General features: G+C 38.6%; 1 protein-coding gene across 3 annotated transcripts; it reads right to left on the reverse strand.

The window, feature by feature from the left end:
• Window positions 1-375: 375 nt before the first annotated feature.
• Window positions 376-25,343, reverse strand: LOC127429145 (core histone macro-H2A.1-like). Of its 3 annotated transcripts, none has more exons than XM_051678006.1 (9): window positions 25,078-25,343; window positions 23,123-23,307; window positions 22,645-22,751; window positions 21,891-22,079; window positions 18,798-18,902; window positions 17,224-17,314; window positions 5,356-5,445; window positions 4,882-5,056; window positions 376-1,487 (listed from the first exon to the last, which is right to left on the reverse strand). In XM_051678006.1, the coding sequence occupies exons 2-9, from the start codon at window positions 23,292-23,294 to the stop codon at window positions 1,322-1,324; spliced, it is 1,095 nt and encodes a 364-aa protein (XP_051533966.1). In that variant the 5' UTR covers window positions 23,295-23,307; window positions 25,078-25,343; the 3' UTR covers window positions 376-1,321. The 3 variants fall into 3 exon arrangements, with proteins under 3 accessions (XP_051533966.1, XP_051533964.1, XP_051533965.1); XM_051678004.1 differs by having other exon boundaries at window positions 18,798-18,905; window positions 25,078-25,260; XM_051678005.1 differs by lacking the exon at window positions 25,078-25,343 and adding an exon at window positions 24,723-25,005 and having other exon boundaries at window positions 18,798-18,905.
• Window positions 25,344-25,619: the final 276 nt, after the last annotated feature.

A 25,619-nucleotide genomic window follows, 5' to 3' on the forward strand; every position in this document is an offset into this window, starting at 1 on the left:
GAATTTTCCAAGCTGCTTAAAGGTACAGTTAACAGTAATCTTTCATCTGATCTTTAGACACAGTATGTAAACTTCCGACCCACTGGATTTGTGATATAGTCAATAAAAGTGAAACAAGCTGTCTGTAAACAATTGTTGGAAAATTACTTGTATCATGCACAAAGTAGATGTCCTAAATGACTTGCCAAAACTATAGTTTGCTATAGTATGAAATCTGTGGAGTGGTTAACAATTTAGTTTTAATGACTTAACTAATGACAACCTAAGTGTATGTAAACTTCTGACTTCAACTGTAAGTCAAAAGTACTCAAAAGCATCTAGAAATTAGACCACTGACCCGAGTTCACAGGTAAACAAACCTTTTCAATCAAGTAGCAGGTTCTCATTTTGACTGCATTTATTTTGTGATTCTGCTGACTGGATTAATTTGATCTTTACTGTATCATGCCATTAATCTAACATCCATCACCTGCTATATTTGTGCTCTAGCCAGTGAGGAAACTCATGCTCAGACAGACATCAGCAGAAGTGGGATGGAGTGGTTGGCTGCAGAAGGAATCGAAGCTGCAGAGATCTTCCATTTAGATACAGACATTGCCTGTCAGTTAACTCGAGAATGTGCTTGTACATTAGCTGGACCAGCCTATATCAAATCAAGTGTACGTGAACACAAAACATACTGCAGCATTGTCAACAAAAAAATCCAAATCCAATCAAGATTATGAATAAGAAACAATTTAGTAAAAGATTTAAAATTTTTTGAATCACTACACACGTCACGTAAAGAATCACAATCTTTTCATATAGCAACAGATATCTATACAATACTGTACTGTCAGGGCTCTGCAGATTCACACCCCTAGTGCATACCTGCTCACTGGAAGCATGCAGTCTGTGGTGACTGCCTATTTTACAGCAGGAAGGACATTAAAACAGAATGTTTTTACATTAGTTATTTGTCTGAATAAGGAGATGGGCCACCTCTGAATATCATGATGGACGCAAGGTGCCATCTACTGACAACTGTGCAAAATATATTACATTAAACAAGTTACTCTCCAAATCTACAATATATTTCCCAAACAAGCACAGCGCTGAAATAGAACAGCCCATTTTTATAAAGAAAATAATAGAATGACATACAACAATTCACTCATTTAGTACAGAAAACTATTATATTGCTGTTCTGATAAAGTATCAACAAAAATATTTTTATCCACTGAAGAATTGATCACCTCTGCATAGTATATTTAAACAAATTATTTCTTTTAACCTTATTTTTAACTATTTATTTTTAAATATACAGAGAATAATTGCAACTTTAATTGGCATCAAGTTTTGCCATCTCCTGCACATATATCCCTATACTCTCACTGTCAAACAGGACAAAGTACACTGTCTTGATAGATGATGACATTGTTGTCACAAAGTAGCTGGAGATGGCCTTCAGAATGAGCTGAGCTGCCGTCTGCTTTGGAAAACCATTTCTGTATAAGAGAAAGTGTAAGAAATCATAAACCATAACATGAAATATCATTGTTGAAAAGTTATGCGTTAACAACCAATTGATAGCATTTACTGAAAAAATCTCAATACAATCTGTAAATGCCAAAAAAATAAAATGTAAAATGAGCAAAAATGTGCTCTTTTTTTTTTTTTTTAAGATCAACTACCAAATTAAATGAATGCATGAACGTAACATTTATATAATGCTTTTCTAACACTACACTCAAAGCGCTTTACACAGTGAACAGGGGACTCTCCTCAACCACCACCAGTGTGCAGCATCCACCTGGATGATGCGACGGCAGCCATAGTGCGCCAGTACACTCACCACACACACCAGCTATTGGTGGAGAGGAGAGAGTAGAGTGATATAGCCAGTTCAGGGATGGGGATTATTAGGAGGCCATGATTGATAAGGGCCAATGGGGGAAATTTGTCCAGGACACCAGGGTTACACCTCTACTCTTTTTTTGAGAAGTGCCCTGGGATTTTTAGTGACCACTGAGAGTCAGGACCTCGGTTTAACGTCTCATCCAAAAGATGGTGCCTTTTTACAATATAGTGTCCCCGTCACTATATAGGGGTGTTAGGACCAACACAGACCGCAGTGTGAGCACCCCCTGCTGTCCTCACTAACACCTTGTGTGTTTGAGCTGTGTGTGGAGGTGCATGCCTAAGTGTTAGTACATGGATGTGTTTTAAGTATGCTTTGTGAGCAAGCATTGATTTTATACAGACATTGAATAAATTAATTTGCACATGAACACTGAACGTGCAAGAGCAGTGTTTTTGCATTATATTTTTACTTAAACTGTTATTTATCTATTAGTCATTTAATTCATGCTTGAATAAATCTTCCAATTTTGTCAATTGTTGAAGAATAGTTTGGAATCTTTAGAGGTCATGTTCTCAAAAACAAGGTTTTCTATGAGCCATCATGTCATGATATCTTGGCAACAGTTTGGGATAGAAACCAAAAATTATATCATTAGAAAGCTGCGACCGTCCTTTTTTCTTTAGTGCAAAAATGTGTGTAACACCCTGTTGGATTCAGTATGAATAGTGCCAATGGTGTTTATGCGAATTGCAATGTTGTGTCTATTTGTAGGGTTGTTGCGTGTGCTGTGGTTTGAATGCACCTAGAGTGCCTAATTTGGGTATTTTTCTGCTGATGACTGGAGGTTGGATTCTGAGTGTAATCATCAGCAAAAGGAGATTGAAAAAGAGATCATACAATAAACAAGGGAAAATACAAAGATTATTTTGATGAAAAGGAGAAAATGGACCCTATATATTATTATTATTTTAAACTGCAGTTATTTGTGAAGACTCAGGTTTTTTTTATTATTTCTATTTTAAAGCATCCACCAATTGAAACTCTGACAGAACAACATTATTATAATTTTGCACGTTTTTATTTTAATACTGTTTTTAATTATCCTCTAAATTTCAGTTTAGTTTTAGTTAATGGTTTTGCTAAGTTTAGTTTTTATTTTCTTGACACATTTTATTTCGTTTTTATATATTTCAGATTCAGCTTTAGTTTTAGCAATTATAGTTTAGGAATCAACAGAAATGAAGAAGTCAAACATGTTTTACTCCATCCACCTACACATAGGCTACGGTCACTTTGCGCTACTCTTTCAGCATTTCCTTTACACACCGAGTTACCGTTTGCATTTTTAGCGCAATCATGGGATTAATTCATGCAGCGCTTGGAGTGATGAATTTGAGGTCAAGAGCAGCATTAAACACTGAACATGCCAAATCACACAGTCTAGTGGACCTACCAGTCTCAACAAACACATTTACAAGTGCATTTTCGCATTTCTGATATTCATGTGAACTTGTTGCCCAAACCTCAATCTCTGGAAACACGAGGTCAGAGTCTGATGTTTCCCACAGGCTTCATCATTATTGTTGTTACTCTTCCTTTCCGCATCTTTGGCCATGAATAATTTGTACTTCTTGCAATAGTTGCTTTGCAAATGCACTTTCAGGTTGTAAAATGTTTTCCTTTAATTTCAAGTGACAATACATTTGCTTTTCCAGTTTAATATTAAACTTGAAATAATCCCATGAAGGGCTCTGTTGTTTCCTACCAGCCATCATTCATGTCCCTGTCTTTTTTATCATTATCAGTATCAGCTAAACTCACAGCTTCACACACCATATCGCCATCTGCAGGTTTTCACCTACACAGCCATACAGGTCAGATTAATCCACAATGTGATGAGTGAGTACATAATGATTATTAAAAACGATAAATTATTTTTTCGAATTGATATTTTATTTCAGTTATTTTTTTCAATAAATGTTTTTTGTTTCGTTTCATTTTTAATTTACTTTGCAATATTTCTTTCAGTTAACAAAGATGTTTTTAAATCAGTAGTATTCGTCTTAGTTTTAGTTTACGAAAATAACCCCGCAACAGAAGAAACAAGAAATAAAGATGGCGAGTCAACCTGATGAACCACTCCCTAGTGTGTAAATGCAATATCATCACAAATGGACTACAACTCCCAATAAACAAAGTGACAGATAGACACTTCCTTCATCTAAACACAGTGGACTACAGATAATTAGATAAAGGATCACACAGAGAAATGAACTGAACGGAAACTATTAAAATCTACCCAGGTAGTAAAAGGAACTGAGAAAGAAACCCAAAAGTAATTTCAGATCTAAAACAAATTATATGGTTGCAGCCTAAAAGTGAAAAGGATCCTAAAACTGAAAAGAAACTGATTTTAACCTTGAAAGGGAAAAAGGAAACATAAGGGGAAATATTTTTTATATATTTGTATATATTAATTTTATTCTTTAATAAAAAACTTGACTGTTCCTCTTACATTTTAAATGTAATTCTGCATAATTTCTTAACCCTCCTTAATGAACCTTGATTAGGAGTTTAAGTGTTCACCCGGCCCAAAAGATCATACTTTCTACTGGTGATTTCAAACTGATTATATCCTCTCACTATTAACACATGCCCACACCCACATGTGTAACCAGTAAGGGTTACATGAAAATCTGGGTCAATGCAACTCAAAATGAAAGCAGTTCACATATATTGTCAAACAAATGAGTCCGTAACATTTTCCCTTTTTGCATTACTGTGATTAAGTTTCCAGAAACATAAAATATTCTTAACACCTTTATCTGCCAGGTATGTATTTACCCATTACAAAAGCATGAATATATACAAATGAACAAATATTTAAGCAATATCAAATGTGATATTGTTTTATATAAGTTCATTATGAGCAACTTTTCACACAATATCGCCAGCCTATTTTTGCTCCACTAATCAACCTTAACAATTCTTAATTGAATTTGAGGGCAGAGAATTAGTGTTTCTATTGTGGTTTTTACCTGCCACTGCCAATCGACGGGAATGCCACAGATTTTAGCTTCTTTTCGTCTGCTAGAGCGAGACAGTTCCTCACTGTCTTTTCCAGCATCTCCTCACACTTATCTGAACCCCAGCCCGGACTGTTACAATGGATGACAAACTTTGCAGGAAGACCATATCCTGACGTGATGGCCGCTGAGAAAAGACAAAGACATTCAGTTAAAAGGTAAACCTATAAACACTTCTAACAGAAAAAACACATTTCACTGTACCTGCCCAAATATGCGCTGATTTACACACTGTAGTATAGCCACAATTAATAACAACTCCTTATGATCCATCTCTTGTGTCTCTATATTCCCTCATCTATATAGCTCAACAGTAGTGTCTTTCAACAATAGAGTCTGTGCCTCAGCTGTATTGTCTCTATTTATATAGTAATGTTTGTAGTTCAACAGTAGCGTCTTTGGTTCAGTAAAGTACTGTATCTGTACCTCCAGCCACCTCTAAAGGAACATGCTTCTTGCGCAGTTCCTGTACTGCATTTCCAAACTCCTTCCCTCCTTTCTTCTCCAAAGCACTGCCTGAAAGAAAAACACTATGATTAAATCACCCGAGTAAATACGTGTTTAAAGGAATAGTTCATCCAATAATGAAAATGTTCCTCATTCCAAACATGTATGACTTTCTTATCTCTGTGGAACACCAAAAGAAAATTTAGCAGAATGTTCACACTGCTCTTTTCCAAACTATTAGACTGAAAACAGCATAAAAGCAGTTAATATTATATATACAGTTGTGCTCAGAAGTTTACATACCCTGAAATTGTGAAATTTTGGCATTGATTCTGAAAATATGACTGATCATGCAAAAAAAAAAAAAAAAAACTGTCTTTTATTTAAGGATAGTGATCATATGAAGCCATTTATCATCACATAGTTGTCTGGCTCCTTTTTAAATCATAATGATAACAGAAATCACCCAAATGGCCCTGATCAAAAGTTTACATACCCTTGAATGTTTGGTCTTGTTACAGACACACAAGGTGACACACACAGGTTTAAATGGCAATTAAAGGATAATTTCCCACACCTGTGGCTTTTTAAATTGCAATTAGTGTCTGTGTATAAATAGTCAATGAGTTTGTTAGCGCTCACGTGGATGCACTGAGCAGGCTAGATACTGAGCCATGGGGAGCAGAAAAGAACTGTCAAAAGATCTGCGTGACAAGGTAACGGAACTTTATAAAGATGGAAAAGGATATAAAAAGATATCCAAAGCCTTGAAAATGCCAGTCAGTACTGTTCAATCACTTATTAAGAAGTGGAAAATTCAGGGATCTCTTGATACCAAGCCAAGGTCAGGTAGACCAAGAAAGATTTCAGCCACAACTGCCAGAAGAATAGTTCGGGATACAAAGAAAAACCCACAGGTAACCTCAGGAGAAATACAGGCTGCTCTGGAAAAAGACGGTGTAGTTGTTTCAAGGAGCACAATACGACGATACTTGAACAAAAATGATCTGCATGGTCCTGTATTTCTCCTGAGGTTACCTGTGGGTTTTTCTTTGTATCATGAACAATTTTTCTGGCAGTTGTGGCTGAAATCTTTTGTGGCTTGGTATCAAGAGATCCCTGAATTTTCCACTTCTTAATAAGTGATTGAACAGTACTGACTGGTATTTTCAAGGTTTTGGATATCTTTTTATATCCTTTTCCATCTTTATAAAGTTCCATTACCTTGTTACGCAGATCTTTTGACAGGATTTTTCTGCTCCCCATGGCTCAGTATATAGCCTGCTCAGTGCATCCACGTGAGAGCTAACAAACTCATTGACTATTTATTCACAGACACTAATTGCAATTTAAAAAGCCACAGGTGTGGGAAATTAACCTTTAATTGCCATTTAAACCTGTGTGTGTCACCTTGTGTGTCTGTAACAAGGCCGAACATTCAAGGGTATGTAAACTTTTGATCAGGGCCATTTGGGTGATTTCTGTTATCATTATGATTTAAAAAGGAGCCAGACAACTATGTGATGATAAATGGCTTCATATGATCACTATCCTTAAACAAAAGGATTTGCATGATCAGTCATATTTTCAAAATCAATGCCAAAATTTCAAAATTTCTGCCAGGGTATGCAAACTTTTTAGCACAACTGTATGTGTGTGTATATATATATATATATATATATATATATATATATATATATATATATATATATATATATATATATATATTACTGTTAACATACTGTTAATATGACAGTTTGTATGCTATATTCTACATTTGACATGTAAGCTATAAGTATTCTAAAGACATACAATAGTTTTGTGTGAGGAACAGACCAAAATGTAATTCATTATTCTTCAAAAAATCTTCCTTGACAGTCGTGGTCCCAATTTACTTTCATTGCATGGAAAAGATCAGTTTGTGCATTCTGGTATAAATGATTCCTTTAGTGTTCAAGTCATACAGACATGAAATGACATGAGGGGGAGTAAAATATAATTTTTGGGTGAACTCTTTAAAGCTGGTATCTCACTAGCCTATTTTCAGTGGTAAACATTATTTATATAGTTGTTGTTGAATCAGAAGGACTGGTGGGTTTTGACAGCACCAGTGACTCAAAACTCTAAGTTAAGCCAAGGGCACACTACAAGACTGAAGGCCGTCACCCTGCGAAGACTTCAGACTGACTCTTGTTTACTGTCGTGTTGGTGTGCACACTACACAACTGATCACAGACTGGGTGTCAATTACAAGGTCATTCATCCGCAATTGATGAACTGATCCAGAAAGTTGTATTCACACAAACTTAAAGGGATAGTTCACCAAAAAATGAAAATTCTCTGATAATTTATAGTGCATCCGGAAAGTATTCAGAGCGCTTCACTTTTTCCACATTTTGTTATGTTACAGCCTTATTCCAAAATGGATTCAATTCATTATTTTCCTCAAAATTCTACAAACAATACCCCATAATGACAATGTGAAAGAAGTTTGTTTGAAAGCTTTGCAAATTTATTAAAAATAAAAAATGAAAAACATCACATGTACATAAGTATTCACAGCCTTTGCCATGACACTCAAAATTGAGCTCAGATGCATCCTGTTTCCACTGATCATCCTTGAGATGTTTCTACAACTTGATTGGAGTCCACCTGTGGTAAATTCAGTTGATTGGACATGATTTGGAAAGGCACACACCTGTCTATATAAGGTCCCACAGTTAACAGTGCATGTCAGAGCACAAACCAAGCCATGAAGTCCAAGGAATTGTCTGTAGACCTCCGAGACAGGATTGTATCGAGGCACAGATCTGGGGAAGGGTACAGAAAAATCTCTGCAGCATTGAAGGTCCCAATGAGCACAGTGGCCTCCATCATCCATAAATGGAAGAAGTTTGGAACCACCAGGACTCTTCCTAGAGCTGGCAGCCTGGCCAAACTGAGCGATCGGGAGAGAAGGGCCTTAGTCAGGGAGGTGACCAAGAACCGATGGTCACTCTGACAGAGCTCCAGCATTTCTCTGTGGAGAGAGGAGAACCTTCCAGAAGAACAACCATCTCTGCAGCACTCCACCAATTAGGCCTGTATGGTAGAGTGGCCAGACGGAAGCCACTCTTTAGTAAAAGGCACATGACAGCCCGCCTGGAGTTTGCCAAAAAGCACCTGAAGGACTCTCAGACCATGAGAAACAAAGATTGAACTCTTTGGCCTGAATGGCAAGCGTCATGTCTGGAGGAAACCAGGCACCGCTCATCACCTGGCCAATACCATCCCTACAGTGAAAAACATCTGTGGGGATGTTTTTCAGTGGCAGGAACTGGGAGACTAATCAAGATCGAGGGAAAGACGAATGCAGCAATGTACAGAGACATCCTTGATGAAAACCTGCTCCAGAACGCTCTGGACCTCAGACTGGGGCGAAGGTTCATCTTCCAACAGGACAATGACCCCAAGCACACAGCCAAAATAACAAAGGAGTGGCTACGGGACAACTCTGTGAATGTCCTTGAGTGGCCCAGCCAGAGCCCAGACTTGAACCCGATTGAACATCTCTGGAGAGATCTGAAAATGGCTGTGCACCGACGCTCCCCATCCAACCTGATGGAGCTTGAGAGGTCCTGAAAAGAAGAATGGGAGAAACTGCCCAAAAATAGGTGTGCCAAGCTTGTAGCATCATACTCAAAAAGACTTGAGGCTGTAATTGGTGCCAAAGGTGCTTCAACAAAGTATTGAGCAACGGCTGTGAATACATGTGATTTTTTTTTTTTTTCGTTTTTTATTTTTAATACATTTGCAAAGCTTTCAAACAAACTTCTTTCACGTTGTCATTATTGGGTATTGTTTGTAGAATTTTGAGGAAAAAAATGAATTCAATCCATTTTGGAATAAGGCTGTAACATAAAATGTGGAAAAAGTGAAGCACTGTGAATACTTTCCGGATGCACTGTACTCACCCTCATGCCATCAAAGATGAATTTCTTTCTTCTGCAAAACACTTTTGAAGATTTGTACAAAAGGATGGTGATTAGATATTTGTAGGTCCTAAAAACACAGATAGTCAGTATAAACGTAATCCATCCTGTCTCCAGTGGTGACATTAATGTCTTCTAATGCGAATCGATCACTTTTGTGTGCGAAAAAGAACGATATTTATGCACTTTTTTACTATAAAAGATAACTTCCAGCCAGGCGTTGATGAATGGCCGAATTTACCCGAGAGCTCCCGTGACGTAAGCACAATGGCATGTGAACTGACGCATGACAGACACAACCAATGAATCAAAGGAACGTGCCATTGCGCTTGTGTCCCAGGAGCACTCGGGTTAATTCGACCATTTGTCAACGCCTGACTGGAAGTGAGCCTGTATCTTTTTCTAGAAATCTTCAAAAGTGTTCTGCAGAAGAAAGAAAGTCATACACATCTCAGATGGCATGAGGTTGAGTAAATTATCAGAGAATTTTCAATTTTGGATGAACTATCCCTTTAAGCACAACTTAGACTTAGAAAGAGAGCTGAAAAATACTGATGATACAGCAGGTTACGAGACATTATTTTTTATTATTATGAATTTCTTCTTCCCAATGCACTGCTCTCCTCTTGCACTCTTCTGTTTCACAGTCTGCTGATCATTGCTGTTCTCTTGCTGGCTGGGACAATGTGCACACTTGATGACTGGTCGTCCAACAGGTTTTTTTAAACTAGGTGGAGCATGTCTCAGATGTGTGCATACTAGAGGACAGTCAACGACAGGCACATGCTGTGATTTGACTCAGACTTGTCACCGGCTCAAAACATTAAAGACAACAAGTTTGAGTCTTGCAGTGCTTGGCTTGTATGCTTGGCTTTACTGGCCCTAGCTATCACAAACTGATAACAAAACAATTAGACCAGTTCTACCATATAGTACTAAACCTCTGTAAACTTGAATATCCTCTCACGCTTGTGCATGAGGAAAGCGTCTCTCTTCCAGTGCTACTATGGTCAGTCTATCCCTGTAATATATGATAAGGAGAAACCATCTAAAATGCTCTAAAACCTGCAGACTTTGACGTCTGAGACATCGGTATGATATCCATGAAGGCTGCATAATTGATTGCATTAAAACTGAAATCGCAATACGGTGTTCCGCGATTACAAAACCACAAGAAGCTGTTTTGTGTAAATTAGTGAGACGCCAGCTGTAGACACGAGAGCACAATAAATCACACTAATGCAAGATAACTGTATATGATACTTCACTCAAAAGTGATAACTTTGTCATAATTTAGTCACACTCATGTTATTCCAAACCCATATGACTTTCTATCTTCTGCGGAACACAAAAGGAGATGTTTAGCAAAATGATAACTCCGCTCTCTTCCATACACAGAAAGTGAAAGGGGATTTACTGTACACAGCCAAGCAAAAACAAGGATAAAAATGCATTAAAAAATTATAATAAAGTATGTATTTCAAATCTTATGAATTCATCCGATAGCTTTGTGTATTGATCAGACACAAATTTAAGTTGTTGTTTGCTGAAAATCTTCCCCTGTGCATTCAAATATGAGATCTCAAGACACATAATGGCAGTTATGTCATCAGTGATATCAAGCATCATTGGTTCTCGCTTGTGTCATCACTGATGTCAAACCTGGCACATTACATGTCTTGAGGTGTGAACCTTGTGTGAGAACATGAAAGAGATCAGTAAAATTCTCCCTCTCCGCATTCAGGAACAAGCTCAAATGTCAGTTCTTATTTACTTTAACTGTATAGAAAATAGCAGCGTGAATAACATTCTGCCAAACATCTCCTTTTGTGTTCCAGGAAAAAGTCGTACAGTTTTGAAATTACATGAGGATGAGTAAATAATGACAGAAATTTATCTTAAAACAGAAAACAAACATTCTTCCTCTGACATCACGTGCCTTTATCACTTCAAAACGTATGTTCTAACAATCCAATTATTAATAGTAAATACGTAGCCTCTAAGTCGGATTATAAACAAATGATAAAATAGAACTATGAAGATGTTAAGAGGTCTATGAAAATAAGAATTCAAAATTCAAACACAAAATTAGAAGATCGGTGAGTTAAAATTGCCACAGAAATATAAATTAGAAAGTAGAACCACATTCTATCTGAGTAAAAATTACTCAAGCACTATTCAAACAGGATTTGTTTTCTAAACAATGTTTGAACTGTTATGATGTGATTTCATGTAATGATTTGAACCTCTGTAGTTTTTAGTAAGATGGGAGTGTCTGCTTTCTGAATATGGTGTTACAGATTTAAGGATCAGTCCATGATCGGATTATCATTAATGAGTTAATTTTAAATAGGACTGGATGCCAGGAGAACTTGACCCACCAACTGTTATCTTACCCAAAATTTAGCAGAAACTGAAAATTCATAATGTTGGCGTACCAGACCAGTGGCGGTCCATGAGGAAATTTACCAGGGAGGCTCATATGTAAAACAATATTGATTGATCAAACCAATAAAAGATTGCAGTAGGTTTTATTATCATATTTTTGCGAATATGTATAATAATCTAAAATTATGCCCCTGTACACAGATGATCTTTTCCAGATATCTTAAAATAGTCTCAATAACTATTGATGCATAATAATCTTTCCAATCACCAACCAAACATTATTCAATATAGTAAACGAACAGAACAAAATCACGCTGTGCCAGGGGCTTTATTTTCATGAGTGCTCTGCGTCTTATCCAATGTTCGTAAGAGCGCTAATTCTTAGCGCAATTTTTGTGCCAGTGTAAGTGACCATGGGTGGGAGTGTTTGCGCAAACTAGGAGTGTAATGTACACTATATGGCCAAAAGTTTGTGGACACAATATGTGCTTGATGAATATTTCATTTCAAAACCTTAGGCATCAATTTCCCCCTTTGCTGTAATAACAGCTTCCACTCTTTGGGAAGGCTTTCCACTATACTGTATGTAGTAACATGGCTGCAGGGATTTGCTCTCATTCAGACACAAGGTTATCAGTGAGGTCAGGAACTGATGTTGGTCGATGGGGCCTTACTTACAGTTGCTGTTCCAGTTCACCCCAAAAGTGATCAGTGGGGTTCAGGTCTGGGCTTTGTGCAGGCCAGTCAATTTCTTCCACATCAGACACAGTAAACCATTTCTTTATGGACCTCACTTTGTTCACAGGGGCATTGTCATGCTGGAACAGAAAAGGGCTGTCCCCAAACTGTTGCCACAAATTTGGAAGCACACAAAGCCCAAGCCATTACACAAAGGAACATTAAGATTTTTCTTTATTGGATTTAATGGAGTAACCAAATTCGTTAATTAGAAGGGGGTGTCCACAAACTTTTGGCCATATAGTGTATATAAATGAAGTGGCACAAAGCACAATTTGCTAATTTCCTAAGAAAAAGGTCATTGCGCTTCAATATTCAATACCACAACCATTTTCAGTTCCTGCATTTGCAGTTCTGAGATTCCACCAGCAGGTGGTAATAAAGTTCATGTCCAAACTCTTAAATTATAGTGGAACCTCAAATTATGTCCATGACAATCACTGTTGTAGCCGTTTTAAGAAACCATTTTTTTTTTTTTATTTATGTTAAACCATCTTTAGGTCATGGTTTATTTTTCAATTATTATTATTATGTTTATATTTACAATTGTATTTATGATCTAATTTGAACTGGTATTTTTCCACCTGTTGTCGTAGAGTGATTTTTAAGTCACTGAAAAAGGGGCCGGTGGAACAAGTTGGAGATGGGAAAATGTGTGGATTTGGTATGATTTTTTTTTATCACTTATTTTGATAATATTTTTGTTTCATTTGAAGTGTAATTTGAATTTTGAAATATTTTGGTTTTATTTTTTCATGTTTCAATATATGAATTACATTTTTCAAAATTGACCGGTAGAAGTGAAGAGCATGCCAATTCAATCACTGTTGATACTAGCCATGATTTGTGTGTCAGTAGATGAAAATGATTAATAATACTTTTCATTCTCTATAATTTAATGGAGCATAAATCCAAATCCTGACAAGAATCCCATTTTCCATGTGTATAAAAGAAGCCTGACATTTAACAAGGATGCAATTAATGCATAAAATAATGTAAGTCCATATTTCTATTTTTCTAATTCATTGCATACAGACCATTTACACTACCAACTCGCTGGTGCTCGACAGGGAATGGACTATATAAAAGGACGCAGACGGTGCTGGAGAAGAACCTCATAATTAAATTGCACTTGGCCCGACCTGTTAGTGCTTTGCATGCATAATTTCGCCAAACCCACTTGTGCCTAGACTTAGCGCATGCTTGCACGAATATACCAAAACTTCCTGGCCATGCCAATTGACTTTTGTGTATGACTTATGGCATAGCACTGCTCTTAGTGCTCTTAAAATAAGGCCATATGACTAAAACAAACATTTAGGAATCAATGGAGGGCCCCATGTACAGTAACATCTACTTATCTACTGTATGTGTAGAGCCACTCCATTCTCCACTCATCACTGAGATTAGTTTATATACTGTATGATCCTGTCATTCAGTCTTGTTTTAAAATCCTTCAATAACTTGGATTTCATTGATATTTTGCCTAAATTTGAAAGTCTTTCTTCACATGCTGTGTCGTGTTAATCACAAACGGGCTTGATGTTATACTGGAAGCTTCTCTTGCCTCCTCTGATGGACTGCCACCACACCAGACAGCACAAAGAGACATTGCAGTTTAGTTGCAGTATTCAACGTAGGTCAAAATAAATCAGAAGCGTTGCGACATTGTTTTTAATATCACAATCACAGACATTCCCATCAAGATGGGGCAAGATTTTTCAGAGGATGCCTGAGATAGATGTGTTCAATTTGGATGCGGTTAAAATCACAATGTAAATCTGTTCCCTGTTGGACTGTATCTAAGTAGGAAAGCAGTATGTACCACTGTGTGTGTAGTGTTAAGCCCTATTCAGACGGAAATTATTTTACATTGAGACGTGAGGTAATTCCAGCATTTACAGGGGGTAGTAAGTGATTTTATTGCTGTCCGAATCCGAAATGTCTGTGTTTTTCTCGCAGCTCCCGCAAGAAAATTCCCGGCCAAATTACCTACTGTTTTTTGACAAACACCATGGTCTCGCACTGCCAGTCCAAATCCACATCTCTGAGTTTGTAATCCAAAAGCCGTTTTGGAAATCTTTTTTGATCACTGCTAAGTGTCGTACGTTTCCCTGATGGAGGGATCGAGATGTTGTGTTGATGTAGTGACAATAGGGGTCACCCTTGGGAGCCCCGAACACCTCTGATCTTTGAAAAAAGGCCATTGGGAATTGGTGAGTGGAATTTGCATGCAAATTCGATCCCTCCATCAGGGAAACGTACGACACTTAGCAGTGATCAAAAAAGATTTCCAAAACGGCTCTTGGATTACAAACTCAGAGATGTGGATTTGGACTGGCAGTGCGAGACCATGGTGTTTGTCCCAAAGGGAAGACACCGCGGAGACATACAGGTGCCTCGTAGAGGGAGCCCTGGCCTGAGTGATTGTGTCTACCACTGCCAGTGGTAGGCCACTTAGGTCTTCCGCGTCCCGTCCAAGGGCCAGATGTGGAGATTCCAGAGGTCTGGTCGCGGGTGCCAGATGGTGCCCCGTCCCTGAGAAAGAAGGTCCTTCCTCAGGGGAATTCGCCAGGGGGGCTGTCGCGAGGAGCGTGAGGTCTGAGAACCAGGTCTGGGTAAGCCAGTAGGGTGCTATTAGGACGACCTGTTTCTTGTCCTCCCTGACTTTGCACAACGTCTGTGCAAGTAGGCTCACTAGGGGAACGCATACTTGCATAGCCCCAGGGGCCAGCTGTGTGCCAGCTTGTCTGTGCTGAGGGGAGCCTCAGTCAAGAAATATCAGAGCGGGCAGTGGGAGGATTACCGGGAAGCGAACAGGTCCACCTGCACTTAACTGAATCGACTCCAGATCAGCTGGACCACCTGAGGGTGGAGTCTCCACTCCACAGGTGCACCACAACTGCCTTATCCACCTGGGGAATCGCCGAGTACCCCCTGGCAGCCCCACCATCGAGGGTAGTGAGAGCAGAGGAGCTCAGAGATCGGGTCCAGGCAGTGAAGGTGCCCGCCACGACCTCGTGAGCTCCTCATGTACCTCCAGGAAGAAAGGGACCGGACCGGGGTGGGGCACGGCCATGAGCGGCGCTCCGGGCCCAGGAACCAATCGTCAGGCTGCGAGGGTTCAGGGGGGTGGAGGGTTCCACTCCAGCCCGAGATACACAGTCGCCCGGGCAAGCATGGCTGCCAGCTGCGCGTCAGGCTGCGACTGGGCAACCGCACCCGAAGGGGGGAGCCCAGTCAAGTCCTCAGCGTCAGAATGGACAGCCCACTCTCCGATGCTGCAATCGAGAGCTCATCCACTTCACAAGCGCCGAAACGAGATCACGAACTCGCCCTGAGACGAGCCGGCGGTCTCATCCCAGGGCAAACGAGCGTACTGGGGAATGGGAGGTCCATGAGGAGTTACCCGGCGGAGTGGCTCCCATTGGGGTCCCCAAATCGCCCCCAGTGCTAACCGACGCGGCCACAAACCCGTAGGTAGAAGGACCGAGGCGGGGAGCCGCTGGGGTGGTCTTTCCCTCTAACGAAGGAAAAACCACGACCACAACGTTGCCATGGTCGCGCTCTCGCAGTGAGAACATGATCCGTCCACGAACGCTGTCTCCGCGTGGGCAGATCGTGGCCATCGGAAGCAGAGAGGTAACGACCGCAACCAGGAAATTCACACAAACGGAGAGGCATCTTTAAAAAGACGCTCTCCGTTAATGCCACACTTTTAGAAGGGAAAATATATTCTTTTAACTGCTGAAGCGCCCAGGGGTGTTCTCTGCACTTCACCAGTGCAAGAGGGGAAGAAGCCGCTGTAATGCGCCGTAAATCCAACAGCTTTTTGAGGTGAATGGATCAGCAGAGTAATTCAGCTCGGTGAACACAACCGCTCGGCTCCAAAGAGAAAATCTGAGTGAGTGGTGTCGAGCCAGCTCCTTTTATACCTGTATGTCCGGGGGAGTGGCATGCAAATTCCACTCGCCAATTCCCATTGGCCTTTTTTCAAAGATCAGAGGTGTTCAGGGCTCCCAAGGGCGACCCATAGTGTCACTACATCGACACAACGTTGAGTGAGTGACAGATAGGGAACCATTTTTACCATAGCTCCTCAAATTTCATTTGAACTATCTTTACTGTCCTTAACATGTGTAGCTTCTATATCTAGGAGAGAGTGTGCAAGCAGAGCAACTGAGGTGAAGCAGGTGACAAAACATGCGTATCCCCATTGACAGATTTATTTGGCTGCGTTGATAAACAATCTTGTCCCTACAGTTTCTTGATTCATTTAATTGCACTTCGCAAGAATTTTGGCCTGCTCCGTATGTGAAAATGTGCACTGTAAATGTCTGCAGCACTTTGCAGCGCGGTTCCCTCATGCTTTAACATTTTTATTTTCACTTTAGCGTAATTCCAAACATATTTAAACACAAATACAGTGGACACCGTTTGTGGATTGATGAATATTCCACATAACAAGCGCAACTGCAATCATGTGATCGACAAAGAGTCTCCCCGTGATTTAACTGTCATCTGCACGCATGAGTTTTATCACAGAGGAGCCATGAAAATTTACTTTTACAGATGTCACCCTGAGAAACAATTGCCATCCAAATAGGGCTTTAGAGTCACTGAGCAAACAATATTTAAAGAGAGAGCATTAGAAATCTCTACACTAACATAACTTGAACTTTATAATCCCAGTGGTAGAGTCTGGGTTTGTTTTTTATATTAGTATACGGTCACACAAAAGTTTCTTTACCTACTTCACCACCCATGTGGAAGATGGAGTTAGTCGGGTGAACAACAGCTTCACTTTCCATGGTGGCAAGATCAGCTTGAATGACTTGCAACTAAAACAACAGGCAAACAAACACTGTGAGAGACAAATACTGTGTGAATGTGTGTGTGTGTGTGTGTGTGTTAGATGTATTAGTGTGATGCAGATTAAACTTCCTCAAAATTATCAACCAAAATAAAAATAAAAAAGAAGAAATCATATTTTTCATAAAGAGAATAAAGCCAATTTTTGGACCATTAAGATTTCTGGCATTGTGACATTACTTTCATGATTTTTATTTATTTTTCATGGCTTTATTTTCTCTATGCAAAATTTAAGAGTAAAACATTTTTTTACTGAGTGCACCTTTAACAGACAGAAAATATTTGCTGTTAAAATATCTATTAAAAAAAAAGATTTTATTGGAAGTAGAGGTGATGAAATGACATTTTTTTTGTTCTTTTGTTATCGAGAGTTTGGGTTCAACAATTAATTTGAATGACACACACATAGGAATATACTGTATGTGCATCTATATAAAGACAGCTGACAGTGGCATGAAAACACACTCGACATGTAAGCACTGAACTCAATGCAAATCTGCAATAGTTTAAAAATATATAACTTTACCCAACCCTTTAACCCCACACTGCTGTACAAAGAGTGCAAATGACATAAAAAATGTTCTCATCTGGACTTCATTTATGTGTATAAATTACAGAATGAAACAGTTATAATGTCAAATTCAGTAAATGTGTTAAAAACCTACTGAATCTCTCATTACACTGCCATTCAAAAGTTAGGGGTCACTTACTCATTCTTTATTATTATTATTTTTTCACATTTTAGAATAATAGTGAAGTCATCAAAACTACGGAATAACAAAAATGGAATTATGGGAATTGTGTTGTGACTAAACAAATCCAAAATAAATAAAAAATATGTTATATTTTAGCATTTTCAAAGTAGTCATCCTTTGCCTAGATTTTGCAGAAATGTACTCTTGACATTTTCTCAACCAACTTCTTGAGGTATCACCCTGTGTATTGAAGTATTGAAGGAGTTCCCATCTATGTTGGGCACTTATTGGATGCTTTTCTTTATTATTTGGTCCAAGTCATCAATTTCAAAAACTTTATTTTTTTTATTATTTTTATAAAATTGTAGTTTTGTAATGAAATAAACTAATATGTTGGCACAATTATATTTCTGTCTACAAAACTAATTTCAAACATTTAAGCATATGCCTTCAGATCAAAAGATTTTTAAAGATCATGAGAAACATTTCAGTCAAGTGACTTCAAACTTTTAAATGGCAGTGTATGTCACATTGCTTGAAATGCTGAACTGTGCGAATCAAAGTAAAATGTCATTTGGGTCAGGTCCTGAAATTTGCAAAATGATGATATCGTACCTCTGTAAATTTTAGGTACCCCAGTGCTTCTTTAGTACCGATATACTGTGCAACTGTGCTAGAAGAGGCCTGTATCACTTGTTCTAGAAACATTCAATGGTTTGTCTATGGTAAGAGTGTAGTGTGATGAAAGCAGTTGTACCTTCTGGCCGAGAAACAGTGTCTTTGACGAAAGCACAGTGAAGCCATCGGCCACGCTGCTCACTGTGGTGCTGTCTGCACTGACGGCTTTACTCATCTCACCTCGCTTCTGTCACACCACAGCAAAATAGAAGCTTTTACAACAATCCTCTCTACTGTACAGCCAGAATGTGGACAATAATAAGGTTATTGCTTATGCAAGCACAGACAGTGACCAAAAAATGTCTGTTAACAAATTAAAAGGCCACTACAAAGATTTTTTAAAACATATAGCTGCAAGAAGCAATGACAGGGCCAGCACACCAGTGGAAAACTGATGTCTGAGGAATACACGTACTAGTTCTGCACAGATTTGTGTGGCAGACATTTGTAGACACATTATTGCTCATCACTTTTGACCAGTAGGTGGTGCTGACTTGAAACGTTCCACATACCCAAAGGGCACGGTGGTGATGACAATTACTGAGGTTCTTTTCAATTTGCAAAATTGCCAAGAAACTGTCTCACTTTCTGTTTTGTGTCCTTGCCAACAAATCAGAAATCTAACTGATGATCTGAGCCAATTTTGTTGAAGATTGGACAAACTTAGTAAGAGAAGTTAAAACAAAAACGGTATTCAAATCGGTTTGGCAGAATGGCATATGATTGACATTGAAATTTTGGTAATCAAGTTTTCCACAGGCCTCCAGGAATGTATAGAGAAAAAAAAAGAGTTTAAAGCAAGTTATAACAATCTTTGTGTCTTTCTACCTGTCACCAAAGGGCTACTGTGTGTTCACTGCACTGTGTCACCGGCTGTGTTGCAGATTTAAAGTATGCGAAAAATCTGAATATTGCTAAAACAATATGTGGATAAAGCAGCATTTCCATTCCATGTGTTCAAGAGAACAACATTGTCACTCTGGGGAAATTGGCAAAAAATAGAAATAAAAATGGAAGTTGAAGCCATTGTGGCTTTTTTATAAAATGTAATTAATTACTTGACTTTCTGAAGCACATCTATATTCTAAAATAAATTCTATAGGAATATATTCTGTAAATGTGTTTCCATTGTAGTTTATGCACATGTATTCTTCCTGAATAAAAAACGTATCCACATCAAGCGAGTGTATATGTTTTTTTATGCACATTTCGGAAACTTTATTCACAGCTTGATGTTTCCTTCCAGCATTTTTTGCGATATCCCAAAATTTTTATACAAATACATGGATGGAAACCCAGGTAATCATACCAGGCAAGTCTTCTGTCAACACTAGGGGAGTAACGGTTCAAATTTCTCACAGGTCAGTTTCAGTACATTTCAGTACTTGCTCTGTTCAGAAAAAAAACAATACTACCTACAAATCCAAATGTCACAAACACTTTAACAGGTTTTCCCTTATGAAAAATCACCACAGTTTTACTACATTAACCATACTTTCACAATTATATTTTTAGTAAAACCATAGTAAACACAAAATTAACCATGGCTCATAAAGTCATGGTGTATCAAGGTTACTACAATATTACTATAGTAAAACCATGGTTACTATATGGTACTACTGTATTACTGTAGTAAAACCATGGTTAATTGCATCAAAACCATGGTTTCAGCCAATAAAACCATGGTTACTTCTTTCATAGTTACTACAATATTACTATAATAAAATATTACTATATTGGACCCCTTAGGGTCCAACATTTTAACTTTATTAAATTATTATACTTAATGCATCGACATAAAAATAATTGTATTATTTTAACACATATTCAACATATGGAAGCTGTAGCCTACATCACTATTGAAGGAATAACCTATTAAAATGGATATGAGAAGGGATGGTGTGATGCGGCTCGAGTGTTTTAACCATACGCTGAAATTTCAAATCTTCATCAATGGACTCTTCAACAGCCCAAGTAGTTTAGTTATTGTTTTTATGCATGTCTGTCCAAAGTAGCACTGAGTGTTTGCTTATAAACGGATAGAATGTGTGCAGTTTTGGGCTCATCTGCATGCCGCGCTTTTGTCATAGTAAATCATATTCGATGTATTACCATGAGTTTATGGCACCTGCGCTGAGCAATATCTGCAAACAGCGATTGTTTTGTCAAAAATGTTTTGACCATCACTGTTGTAAATGGCTGCAAATCAAAAATGATTCCAGACAGGAGACTTGAATGACGCAGTGGCTTCTCTCTCAGCGGCTTATATTCTCTTCTTGCCATTTTCAACTACACACCAACATGTGCAAAACTGTGATGTCATAAACTGACTTAACATACTAACAGTTAATTGGACAGCTACTCTCTGTAGAAATTTGACCCATGTGAGACACAGGTGGAGTGCATCCATCTACAAAGCCATACAGCTGCATTAGCAGAGGTTGTAACCGTGTTTTCTTCATCAAACTGTATGCTCCAGATGCGTCATTAGACCCGAGATGAACCGTGGTACAAATGCTTATTGAAACGTGGGTGGCGAACCATAATGGTAGTTTTTTTTTTAACAAGAACCGTTACACCACTAGTCAACATAATATGGCCTCACTTCCTGACTGGCGTCCTCTTTGTAAAATTTGTTTATGTGCTACACATGAAAAATTTGGTGCATCAAAAAGCTTTTCATAACTTTTAACCAACATGGTCTGAAGATTATTTACACCAAATTTGGGGACAATCTGATAAAAAGTCTCTGATGAAAGGTGGACGAGTTCAAAAAAGTATGTTTTCAACAGAGAATCTAGTTGGAAGTTTAAACCATTATCATTATTATATTAAAACTTAGCATGACATTATGATTCAGAGAAAAAATATCATTTTTAGGCTATTCCATTCAAAAGTTAAGCCTACGCTCTAATGCACATGAAACACTGAACTGTTAATGGCGCAAAAGGTTTATAGAGAGAGACCCCAAAATTTCCATCAGAAATGTTGAGACTCCCTAATCAGAGTGCTAAATGTAAAAAAATTGATCATATGCTTTTAGGAGCAGCCTCAGGCTCCCATCCAGAAACGGCCAAAGAATTAGAAGAAAATTAACAGGTGCCACACAGTACACACCTTCAGTGCTTGTGCCCTCACAGAAACTGAATGAAGGCTAGAAGTGAATGAATACCTTCACTCTGGGTGAACTTTTGGTGCCGAGTCTCTTGACAAGTGTTTTTTTGATGGTCTTGGACCTCTTTGCTGGTGGGGGTGTGATGATATTTTCCAGCTTTGCTTTAGAGCCTGTCTTCTTTGCCAGCAGTTCTGGGTGGATGTTGGGCAAAACTCCACCAGCAGCGATGGTGACGCCCCTCAGCAACTGCAGAGATCACCGTAAAACCACAGTCAAACAGGGATTGGGAAGGAGCATTCAAGAATAGGCCCCTTTTTACAGTCTTTGACATAAAAAGAACAGTGGGGGCTCAGCAGTTAAGGCTCTGGGTTACTGATCAAAAGGTTGGGGGTTCAAGCCCCAGCCCTGCCAACATGCCACTGTTGGGCCCTTGAGCAAGGCCCTTGACCCTGTCTGCTCCAGGGGCGCCGTATCATGGCTGACCCTGCACTCTGACCCCAGCTTAGCTGGGATATGTGAAAAAAAGAATTTCACTGTATATGTGCAAATGTATAACGTGATAAATAAATACTATTATTACATTATTATTATTAAGAACCAATTGTTTGGTAGTGAATTAATTGCTGTAAGTTTAAGCATCTTTTACAGTCCTGCAAGCAGTGACACCTTCATGTCTCCCATCGTGTTCCACAGAAGAAAGTCATATGGTTTAGAATGACATAAAGGGTGAGTAAATGATGACAATATGGAATTGGAACCAAAATTGTTCAATTCCTTATGATTCCCATGCCTAAATATAATGAATTCTTACTTGATTGAGTTCCTCGTCATTACCGATGGCTAGTAAAATGTGTCGAGGTGTGACGCGGCCCTTCTTGTTATCTCTGGCTGCATTTCCTGCCAGTTCCAGAATTTCAGCTGAAAGAATTCAACAAATTTTGTTCTAAAAGAGCGCAAACATGTACTGACATAGATAATCCCATTCAATCATGAACCCTAAACATTCTAGAAATGTAATATTATATAATTTATACTGTAAGATCTATATAATATAAGATCTCCAGTTCTCAGTCAGAACTCTCTAGAGAATCTGTTCTGTGTGAAGACTTATGATGAAGCTCTGGCTGTACAGCACAGAATGATCATATTCAGAATATAACACTTCATCACTGAGGAAAAAGACTTTGTTTTAAACAAAACTGGACAACCTACAACTATTGATATCCACTGTCCTTATTGTTTTTCATTATTGTAAATTAGTTCACAGTGAGCAGAATAAGAGCCCTCACCAGTCAAGTATTCTAGTACTGCAGCCATGTAGACTGGAGCTCCAACACCGATTCTGTATTTGGGAAGTCCTTTCTTAATGTACCGCAGCATCCGGCCCACAGGAAAGATCACTCCAGCTTTACTCGAGCGGGATGTCTTTGTGGACTTTTTCTTACCGCTTCGGCTCGACATGTTTCTGTTCCTTCTGTGAGGATTTCCACAAAAATTTACATTATAAATAAACAGAGATGCCAGTGGTAAAAATACAACAGAATCTGATTTGCTAAACAAGCCCACTTATAACAGTATGGACGTGACACATCTAAAGCTAAACATTCAAATGAGCATGTCAACAAATATTTCATGTTTACACCATAACAATTTCATAATGGTCATAAATAATAGACACTGTGTATTGTTACAGTGTGTGCGTTTTATAGCTATTCGACTTATGCATTCAGTAAGCATGTAATAAACCAAGATACTTTTCTTTCTTACATTACCAGCATTTAGACAGTGATGACCAAAGCGAGTTGCAGACAGTGAAATTAATCACATTTCAAACAGTATTTCCTAGACAGATTGGAAAACTGGGTCAAAGGTCACTAATTGTGTACAGAAGAAATCTACCAAAAAAGAACACAATTGCATAGCATAGCTATATATATCTAGCCCTATCGCCAAATGATTACAGCCCCATAGATTCTTTGTGCTAGTGCACTGACGTAATTAACAGTTGGATGTGCCAAAACTTCCTTCAGTTATACAACAAGACAGAGTTCATTGTATTTGGCAACAAAGGCGAAATTCCCAAGGTGAATGCATACATTGACTCCAGGTCAGACAAAAAAAAATCAGGTAAGGAATCTTGGTATCATTTTGGAGTCAAGACTTTCATCCAATGTTGCACTTGTGTGACAATAAAAGTGATTTGATTTGATTTTGAGTCAGACCTTAGTTTCAGTAGTCACATCAAAGCAATAACTAAATCAGCCAACTATCATCTAAAAATTATAGCCAGAATTAGATGTTTTGTATCCAGTCAAGACTTAGAGAAACTTGTTTATGCATTCATCACCAGTAGTGTGGACTACTGCAATGGACTCCTAACAGGCCTTCCCAAAACGACCATTAGACACCTGCAGCTCATTCAGAATGCCACTGCCAGGATTCTCACCTGAACCAAAAAATCTGAGCATATTACTCCAGTCCTCAAGTTATTATACTGGCTTCCAGTTACATTTAGAATTGATTTTAAGGTACTAGCCTATTACTCGTTTATAAATCACTCAATGGCCTAGGACCTAAATACATTGCAGATATGCTTGTTGAAAATAAACCTAACAGACCTCTCAGATCATTAGGATCAAGTCAGTTAGAAATACCAAGGGTTTACTCAAAACAAGGTGAGACAGCGTCTAGCTATTATGGCACCCGCAGCTGGAACCAGCTTAAGAGGTTAGATGTGTGAAGAATAAATTCAATGTATTACTTTTTAATCTCATTTCTTCTTCTTAATTTGTTTTAAATTTAATTCGATCTAGTATTTTCTTTATCATTCATATGTAAAGCACTTTGAATTGCCATTGTGTATGAAATGTGCTATATAAATAAACTTGCCTTGCCTCGCCTTATTAAGTATCCATTTTCATCAGTTTAAAGTCCGAGACTGATGATACAGCAAATTACCATGCTGTATAAATAAAAGTGCTGTATCTACGTGAGAATGCAGCGTATTTATGTCATAACATAATACGGAATAACGCGCGTCTCTATTCAGCGCGATGTTTTGGTTTGTAACTTGTGTTACATTTATTATAATTGTCATGTAATGATAACAGCAGCAGCGCGCGGACTGACTGACTGACTGACAGACAGCAGCAACTTCCTGATCAGCTGAAAGTCACAGTCACGGCCCACAGACACGCACACGGACACTCTTCACTAACTGCGTCAAACAATGAGGAACAATCACCCGAAAGAGTCGAGCAGCTGCTGACGGCTGATCTGTTCTCGAGTTCAATCCACTGCTGTCTGCTTCAATGTGACGAGTTCAAACAGCTTCCCGACTCCCAAAATAAACACAGCCAACGACGCGATTCAACACAACTCCACATGTGTCACTAGAGGCCGCTGTTGAGTGCACATTAATGCGAGGACGCGCCCCGTGAGCGTGAGCGCGCCTTGGCGGTCAACTGAGGCGCGTCATTTTTTCGTTGATACGGCTGCATGAGTCAGAGTTAACGAGACATTAACAATGTACACATGGCACGAAGAAGCAAGTAATATTCACAACATACTTAATAGGTAAAACCTTTACAATTGCACATATTTCATAAATTACCTTTTAAATTTGTATTTTTTCACTCACCCTGGTAATTTAGTGAAACTACTGTAAATTTAGAGGTGGCCTTCTACTGAGAAAGCACTTCACTCAATTGCTAGGTTATTATGAATTTTGTAAAGTGACCAGCAAGCTTGTTGTGTACAGCAATCAATAATAAATAAATAAACAAA

This window comes from Myxocyprinus asiaticus, chromosome 38 (genome assembly GCF_019703515.2).
Source record: "Myxocyprinus asiaticus isolate MX2 ecotype Aquarium Trade chromosome 38, UBuf_Myxa_2, whole genome shotgun sequence".
In the NCBI taxonomy this organism is placed as follows: Eukaryota; Metazoa; Chordata; class Actinopteri; order Cypriniformes; family Catostomidae; genus Myxocyprinus; species Myxocyprinus asiaticus.

Coding starts and splice junctions, on each gene's coding strand:
- LOC127429145 (XM_051678004.1), bottom strand. CDS start 23,294: ATGTCGAGCCGAAGCGGTAAGAAAAAGTCCACAAAGACATCCCGCTCG. Junction 17,315..18,797: donor CACTGTTTCTCGGCCAGAAG/GTACAACTGCTT, acceptor CTGTTGTTTTAG/TTGCAAGTCATTCAAGCTGA. Junction 5,057..5,355: donor TCCTTTAGAGGTGGCTGGAG/GTACAGATACAG, acceptor GTCTTTTCTCAG/CGGCCATCACGTCAGGATAT.